The sequence below is a fragment of the Miniopterus schreibersii genome (genome assembly GCF_964146895.1).
Source record: "Miniopterus schreibersii genome assembly, chromosome: 3".
Classification (NCBI taxonomy): domain Eukaryota; kingdom Metazoa; phylum Chordata; class Mammalia; order Chiroptera; family Miniopteridae; genus Miniopterus; species Miniopterus schreibersii.
The window spans coordinates 6,973,256-6,982,522 of record NC_138103.1 but is presented as its reverse complement, the minus strand read 5'-3'; the positions used below and the strand labels follow the sequence as shown (position 1 = coordinate 6,982,522).

Here is a 9,267-nt window from a genome sequence, read left to right as displayed (position 1 = left end):
CTCTGGAGCATATCTCCTCACTTACTGTTAGTATCCCCAACTCTGAAGGCATTTACACTTTGGCTTCCTCTATTCTGCTAAGTCAGTTACCCGTCTTCCGCCTACTTTTCATTTCCCAAGGACTGTTGGCACTTTTGCTATTTCCTCTCCTACCTTCTAGTCCTTGGGGTTCATATCTCTTTTGAGTCCTTTGCTGTCAACTCAGGGAGGATGCAAACCTAAATCTGGGTGTTAAATCCCCTGGTCCAGAATCAGGGAATACATGAGAAAACTCTCTACTTTGTCAGACTCTAAATGTATCGATTGATTCATTTGATAAGACTGTAAAAGATTCAGAATTCCAAGGATCCAAACATTAGCCAGAAGAATTGTTAACAAAGTCCTTTTTATTTATTTCACTAGAAATCACTTTATTGATTCAATCATCAGGAATTTTCAGCACTAAATTTAACATCTTAATGACCACCGAGGCCTGGGCTCTAGGGCTTGCTCTGCCTCTCCCAGTCCCTAAAGGGGTTTGGAGGGAGAGACATCATTAACAGAGACCAAGTCAGATGGTTCACGTCCTCCTTTCCCAGTCATTGGACAAGCTGCTCAATTCTTGTCCAGAGCAGGAAAGAGAGAGTATTTCAGAAAAATCTAATAAACAACCTGACACTGCATTATAAGATCTTTCTTAACAATTTATATTTATCAACAGTATTGGTTCAACTATATATATATTTGCAATCCCATCAAACTGGAACAGCCTCATTTAGCTCTTGGAAGGAGGAAACAGGTTTTTCTGCTCCTTTACTAAGCCCAAACTAAACAACCGTCCCCTGAAGTCCAAAATGCTACTTCTGGCCTTGGGATGTGCAGCTTATGATCGGCTGATTCAAATCACCTGGCAACTGAAACTACTAGCAGGCAGCCTTCTTTGGAAACATGTTCTTAAAATCAGCTCTTCAGAATCATCCCTGATTGTGTACAAAGGCTCCACGGTCCAAAGTACTTCTGCTATCCCATCTCAGGAGCTGGGTTCAGAAGACGCATTGGAGTGGTCAGGAGCAAGCGCTGCAGCAGTGGCCCCACGAGGTAGGACCTCAATAACTCGAGGCTTGTCAATGATCCGGGCCGTCCGGTTCCCCTTCTCCACAATGCCCACGATCCATGCTTGGTGACCCTCTCCATACTTGGAAGATTTGATTTCAGAACAAAAGCGAGCAGCCTGTTCCCTTGGCAAGCAAATCAGTAAGCCCCCGGAAGTTTCTGCCGAGGTTCCTTGGAGGAGCCCAAAGCGCCCACTGGCCTTGCTGATGGCAGCCATCTTGGCAATGATTGGCAGATTATGGATGACAAAGGACACCTCATTTCTCTGTTGTTTCGCAAGGTTCTGAGAGTGTCCCAGGATGCCAAAGCCTGTGATATCTGTGGCTGCATGGGCATTAAACGTGTGCATGAGCCCCGCAGCAGTTCTGTTGAGGGTTGCCATGTTGAACATGGCTTCCTGATAGGCCAGCTCCACCTCTTCTCGCGAGACCACCATCTTTATCTTACTCCATCTCTCGGGGTTCTCCAGCCACTGGTGGGCATTGACAGCGACTTGGGTGCCTAAGGGTTTGGTTAACACGAGCACATCCCCGACAACTGCGCTGTCCGGCATTATGAATTCATTGGGCTGACATACCACCGTGGCAACCCCGCCCACGATGATCCAGGGGTTTACCACAGTCTGCCCGCCAGTCACCGCAGTCCCGCCTTCCTCAGCAGCGTCCCGAAAGCCTTTGACCAGGAGCGGGGTGATCTTTTCTCGTTCCTCCTCACTCATAGTCTGGCTGACGCTGAGTAACATTAACATGTTGTCACATTCGGTGATGCCCATGGCATACAGGTCACTCAGCACGTTGGCACAAGCGATGCGCCCCATCATGTAGGGATCCTCCACCAGGGGGTAAAAGAAGTCCGTGGTCTGCACCAGGGACAGGCCTCCGTGCCTCAGGGGTATGACGCAGGAGTCCATGCCGATGCCCAGGGCGGGGAAAGGTGGGCTGGATTCGGCCACGGCCGCCAGGCCGGCTTCCCGGGCCGCCTCCTCAGGGCCTCCCACCAGGGCCCGGCCCAGCTGGGGCCGCTCGTCCGGCCGCGTCAGTCCCGCCAGGAGTTTGAGCAGCGTCTCCTGGGGGACCTTGCAGCCTCAGCCCTTCATGCCGGAGAAGCCCGTCAGCCGCCAGCTCGGGCTCAGGCCCAGCGCCTGGGGCTCGAAGGGCCGGTAGCTCGAGAAGCCGTGACCCAGAGACAAGCCCGCCAGACCCGCGGAACCTGCCGCCGCCGCCGCCGCCATCGCTTCCCCGCTGGCACCCGTCGCTGCGGTGTCTGCCATCACGCCTGCCCGGCCCGGAGGGAACGACGGGAGGGGCCCCTCCTCTTATCTACTCCAGTTACTACCGAGTATCGACAGTCAGATCCGACTCCGGGGACGGCGACCCGCGCGGCTCGCGCAGGGAACTCCAGGCACGCCGCGCGCTCCCGGCCTTCCTGACCGAGGAGCCCGCGCCTCCGGTATTTATTGCCCTGGTGATTGACAGCCCGCTCAGCCAATAACCGCTTCGCCACCGAGAGGCGGGCTTCCTTTGGCCTGGAGACCTGCGCATCACAAACCCGCCGCCAACGGCGAAATTGGCCCCGGCTGCGCGGGGGCTGAGCGCGGCGGTCCGCTCCCCTGGCGGTGACTGAAAGGATCTCCCGCGAGGGGCTGGCGGAACCCTGCCCCACCCAGGGGCAGCTTTCCAAGGACAGCGTTTTGAAAGAGAAGGAGGATCGATAGCTTGGCAAACCTCCAGCCGGCCAGGGGTCCAAGGGTCGCTTGACAGCGCACAGGATCAGTCCAGGGCAGGAAAAAGTAGCCAGTGGAGAAAATCGGAAAGAATAACAAGAAATTACATAAGCAAACAGCCTCATCAAAATAATGAAATGTTAAAAAGGGCTTTAAAGCATTTTAGGACTCCGGACACCTGCGTGGGTTCCGGTGCCGTTTCCACCAGTAGCTGTCTGCGGAGTCACCTTCCCTCCCGCAGCAGCTGACTCATGCGAACAACAAAGCAGCTCACCCAGGTCTCTCCTCCTCTGAAGTGTCTGAATCTCTTTACGTTAATAAATGCGAGAATCTACGATGTATCCATGAAGGGCAGTTTGCCAATATCTATTAAGGTATAACTGCACATAACACCTTTGATCCAGCAGTTCCAGTTCTAGGACTTGATCCTGCAGTGTAGTGACCAGCGTGAGCGGAAAATGATACGTTATTGCTGCGCTGCTGTAATATCAGCATACTGGAAACACCTTAAGTGTTTACCCGTTATGATTAAAATCAATTGTGGTGCATTAATATAATAAGCTACCAAGCAAGTGGAAAAAGGGATGAGGAAGCATTGAGGTAATTATATTGCTAATAGTTAGGGTTCTAACAGGCACAGTTCTAAATGCTTTACCATACTTACTAATTTCTCATGGTACTTTTGAATTAGGAGTCTTTCCACAGCTCACAAATAAGGAATATAAGGCACGGAGCGATTAAATGACCTATTCAAGGTTACGGGCATTTTACCGTGGAGCAGTAAATGTGCCCAATCTGCTCCAGAGTCCCCCCGGTTACACCGCCTGTGCTGCTTGTTTAGAGAAACGAGCAAGCTTCAGAACAGTGCTATGGAAGCTGCTGTAAGGGGGAGCTCGATGCAATAGCCTCTTTCTGGAAGGGTCATCGCCAGAAACCGGTCATACCGATTGCCTCTGGGAAGGGGATGTGGGGCTTAGGGGATGGGAGACTTTCCATTGTGTTGCCTTTTTGTTCCTTTGACATTTGGAAGTTTAAAAAGAGCATTTTTAAAACATTTGAATGTATTACATACTTCCAAAAAAAAAAAAAAAGTAAGTAACTGCCTATGGGAGTATAAATTGGCGCAACCATCTTGGAAAGAGTTTTGCCTTAACTGATAAAGCTGAACATATGCGAAGCCATGCATTCCCCCCATAGGTGGACCACCTCAGCACTTCCACCATAGGACATACCTGGAGCAAATCTGACACACGTGCCCCAGGATGTATGTACAAGAATGTGAGAGAGCTGCAGATGGATTGCACAACAGTTAACCCTATTGAACTGTACAGTTAAAAATGGGCAAGATGATGCCCGGCTGGGCCTGGCTCAGGGGTTGAGCATGGACCTAGGATCCAGGAGATGGCGGTTTGATTCCCAGTCAGGGCACATGCCCGGGTTGCCAGTCTGGGGCCTGCAGGAAGCAGCCGATCAACAACGACTCTCTCATCATTGATGTTTCTATCTCTCTCTCCCTCTCCCTTCCTCTCTCTGAAATCAATAAAGATATATATATATTTAAAATGGTTAAGATGGGAAATTTTAGGCTATGTGTATTTTGCCATAATTAATATGAAAGATATAGGAGCTACTTATAAATCTTGTAGTCCATCATTACACTGGGTTTTTATTAGTACACAACACAATATTAAGGCATGGAGTGAACTGGAAGGAACTTGACTGTTAGAATAAGACTGAGTTGTGGTCTTGGCTTGGGTGACTTGACCTTGGGTGAACTGTCTAACCTCTCAGAACCTCAGTTTCTATTGCCTACAAAATAGTCCTTTCACCTGAATATTATACATACCAGATAGGATTGTTATGAGAATAAAATTTTTAAATGTGTGTAAAGCTCTTCACATAGTTCCTGCTGATGGTAAACTCAAAATAAATGATAGATACTGTTATCATACAGTACCGTTAATGTAAATATAGGAACCCGAATTTAAATTCACAAAACTTATAATATCTTGGAAAGTTTTTTATAAAAACAAATCCATTTATGTTCCTTAAAAAGAAACAACCAAACACTGGAAATAACCCAAGTGTCTGTCAAAAGGGGAATACATAAGTAAATGTGGTATAATCACACAGTGGAAAATTATTTATCTATGAAAATAAATTTTATGACTAAGAATCAATATGGATTATATCAAAACAAAATATTGGGCCCTAGCCGGTTTGGCTCAGTGATTAGAGTGTCGGCCCGGGGACTAAATGGTCCCTGGTTAGATTCCAACCAAGGTCATGTACCTCGGTTGCTGGCCCCATTCCCAACCCTGGCCGGGGCGTGTGTGGGAGGCAGCCAATCATTCTCTCTCCCTCCCTCTCTCTCTCTCTGTCTCCCCCCCCCTCCCCGCTTCTGCTCTCTTTGAAAAGCAATGGAAATAATAGCCTGGGGTGAGGATTTAAAAAAATATTTAAAATAAAGATCTTCATAAATACATAAATGATAAAACCTTTTTTGAAAGGTAAGAGTGAAAGAATATAAAAATTTAGCGTAAGGATTACTTCTGGAGAAGGGTACATAGGGGACCTCTGGGCTATGTTAAATTTTGTTCCTTGGGCTGGGTGGTAGTTACAGGGTGTTCTTTAAACTGTACACATATATTTTCCCACACTTTTTTGTAAACTATATTTCAACATTTAAAAGATGCATGCTGTATTTCAGAATAAAAAATACAAAAAGAATGATTGGGATCATGAAAAAGCAATAGGTACAGAAGCAAAAGACCTTTGGGTTTTGTCTGACCTTTGGATTTGCTATCGGTCAGTAGTATGGCCTTGGGGAAGTTATATAACCTCTCTACAGGTCAGTTTTCACTTCAATAAAATGAGGGTCGTAATCTCTGCTTAGGATCTTGAGAAAGAATCATATGAAAACCTCAACTATGAAATGTTTACAAAATGTTCAGTGTATTATACATGTGAAGGATCCTCACGTCACTAAAGGGAAAACAAAAACATTCTGTTCTACCTGGCATCACCTCACCTGGGTTAAAAAGTGACTAGATCGCTCAGCCAGGCCTGGCTCAGGGGTTGAGCATCGACCTAGGATCCAGGAGATCGTGGTTCCATTCCCAGTCAGGGCACATGCCCGAGTTGCTAGTCCGGGGCCTGCAGGAGCTGATCAACAACAGCTCTCATCATTGATGTTTCTCTCCTTCTCCCTTCCTCTCTCTGAAATCAATAAAGATATGTGTTTTGTTTTTTTAAAAAAGTGACTAGATCAGTTGCTCCTGGTTATATGCTCTCTTACTTCTTTGGACTTTTCTCTTTGGACTTTTCCCTCTCAGCATTTAGCACAATTTGTAATTGTTTTTTTCTTCTAAGTTTTTATTAACATGACTTTATAAAAACAAGCCTCCGTACCAGTGTGGGGGGTGAGGGTGGGAGAAGAGGAGAGGGGAGGGGACGGCAAGGTGTGGGGTAGGGATTCTGCTCTGTTGGTAGTAAAGCCCCAGGTTCATTCCATTGAGGATTTCATCTCCAACTTGTAATTCTTTATTCATGTAATTACACTATGACTATCTATTTGCCCCACTAGTCTGCAAGCACTACAGGGCAGGGACTGTCTGTTTTGTCCACTCCGGTTTCTCTAGCACTTCACATGGCAATAACATTTGTCGAATGAATACATCATTTTATACAATACACTTTGCTAAGCACATATGATGAGCCAGGCATGGTGCTGAGCATTTCACATTTATTTACCAACTCATAGCAGCCTAAGAGATTAGCATTATTATCTCCATTTTACAGATGAGAAAACTGAGGTCCCAGGTAAGTTAAGTCTTGCACAGGGTCACCATCTGGGAAGCAACCTGTAAGAATGCAGACCCAGGTCTGTTTGAATTGAAGGCTGGCGTTCTACCCCTCATCCTGGGGGCCCACTCAATATCAACAACTCCCGCCATGCCCTTGAGGAAGCAGGACTCTTTTAGGGGAAGGTTTTTATTCATATAGTTCCCTATTGCTTCTACTCGGAAGCAATGTTCACTTGGGCCAGTGCAAAGAAAGTCATGAGTTTGTCTTGGCCAGTGACCAACCCACTGGGCTCAGAACAAGTTCATGTGCAGACGATCCACATGGGACTCTTGAGGGTGATTTTTGTGACAGTATCATAAACCGTTTTCTTTTTCTTTTTTACTGAGAGATCCACTGACCTACATTTACCATTTGGATTAAAAGGTGTGGGTCAAAGATTGCAAAGGTAAAAACCTGGAGGTGAGGTTAGGAGACCAGGCAAAGGAGAAGAAAGAGGAGTTTGAAAGTTAAGACAATCTGAGCACTAGTCCCTCATTTGTTTTTCACGTACAACAAAAGCTTTGGGGCTAGGGCTATCTATAGTTTATTTCCCATTGTGATAATAGTTTAGAATTATAACACTACACATTAAGGTTCAGTACACTTTTTTCCAATGAAAAATTTTATTCTTAATTATAGTTTGCACATGTATTATGATAGTTTCAGCTCTACAACATAGCGATTCAACATTTAGAGACCTTCCAAAGTGATCACCGCAATAAGTCTAGTAGCCATCTGTCATCGCGTACATAGTTATTACGATATTATTATGACCTCATGGATAGGCAGACCAGGGCATCCTAAAGTTCTAGAAAATTCTGTTCCCTATGCTGTGCACTACATCTCTGTGACTTATTTTATAACTGGAAATTTGTATTTTTCAAACCCCTTCCCCTTTTTTGCCCAATTCCCCACCCCCTCCCTCTGGCAACCATCAGTTTGTTCTCTGTATCTATGAGTTTGATTCTGTTTGGTTTTGTTTTTTCAATTCCACACATAAATGAAATCATATGGTATTTTTCTTCTCTGTCCAGTACTTATTTCACTTAGCATAATGCCCTCTAGGTCTATCCATGTTGTCACAAATGGCAAGATTTCATTCTTTGTTTTATGGCAGAGTAATAAAGTAATTATGAATAGGTATGCACTTATCATTTTAATTGTTTTCTGTTGTTTTGTTGTTGTTTGTAGTTCCCTGTTCCTTCTTTTCTTGCTCACTTGTACATTGATGGCTTTCTTTAGTAGTTTGCTTGGGTTCCTTTTTCTTTATTTTATTATTATTATTATTTTTAAAATGTATCTTTATTGATTTCAGAGAGAGGAAGGGAGAGGGAGAGGGAGAGATGGAAGCATCAATGATGAGAGAGTTATTGATTGGGGGCCTTCTGTATGCCTCCTACTGGGGATTGAGCCTGCAACCCGGGCATGTGCCCTGACCAGGAATCAAACCGCGATCTCCTGGATCAAAGGTTGATGCTCAACCACTGAGCAAGCAACACCTGTCAGGCTCTTTTTTCTTTATTTTTGTGTGTATCTATTATAGATTTTTGACTTGTGATTGCTATAAGATTCATATATAAGAAGCTATAGCCCTGGCTGGATAGCTCAGTTGATTAGAACATCGTTCCAATATGCCAAGGTTGCGGATTCAATCCCCTGGTCATGGCACACATAAGAATCAACCAATGATGCATAAATAAGTGGAAAAACAAATCTATGTTTCTCTCTCCTTTCTTCTCTTTCTAAAATCAATAAATAAAAATTTTAAAATCTCTTTTTTAAAAAGCTATATTTATAGCAAGTCTATTTTAAGTTGATGGTCACTTAAGTTAGAATGAATTTTAAAAGCACTACTTTTGGGGAGCCTGGGGGTTGTAAAAATAAATAAATAAATAAATAAATGCACTACGTTTTTAATTCACCCTCCCTGACGTTTGTTTTTGCCATCTTTTTTCATGTGTGTGTATCCCTTAATTCATTGCTGTGGTTACACATGCTTTTACTACTCTGTCTTTTAACCTTCATAATAGCTTTATAACTACAATTACTGAATGTTTGCCTTTATCAATGAGATTCTTCTTTCCTATATTTTCTTATTTTTAATTTTGGTCTTTAAGTTTTCACTTAAAGAAGTCCCTTTAACATTTCTTTTAATACTGATTCAGTGGTGACGAACTCCTTTAGTTTTTACTTTTCTGGAAATTATCTCTTCTTCAATTCTGAGTAACTTTGCTGCATAGAGAGTATTCTTGGTTGTAGGTTTTTCCTTTCATCATTTTGAATATATGATGCCATTTCCTTCTGACTGCAAAGTTTCCGCTGAAAAATCAATTGATAGTCTCATGGGGAATCCCCTGTATGCAACCAGCTGCTTTTCTCTTGCTTCTTTTAAGATTCTTTAACTTTTAGCATTTTAATTATGATGTGCCTTGGTGTGGGCCTCTTTGAGTTCATCTTGTTTGGGACTCTCTATGCTTCCTGGGCTTGGATGTGTTTCCTTCGCCAGGCTAGGGCAGTTTTCAGCCACCATTTCTTTAAGTAGGTTTTCTGTCCTTTTCTCTTTCTTCTCCTTTTGGGACTCCTATGATTTAAATGTTGTCCTAGAG

General features: G+C 44.3%; 1 protein-coding gene across 1 annotated transcript; it reads right to left on the bottom strand.

Moving 5' to 3' along the window:
• Nucleotides 1-291: 291 nt before the first annotated feature.
• Nucleotides 292-3,126, bottom strand: SEPHS2 (selenophosphate synthetase 2). Its single transcript, XM_081131649.1, has one exon. The coding sequence runs from the start codon at nucleotides 2,000-2,002 to the stop codon at nucleotides 1,010-1,012; it is 993 nt and encodes a 330-aa protein (XP_080987775.1). The 5' UTR covers nucleotides 2,003-3,126; the 3' UTR covers nucleotides 292-1,009.
• Between the last annotated feature and the right edge of the window lie 6,141 nt (nucleotides 3,127-9,267).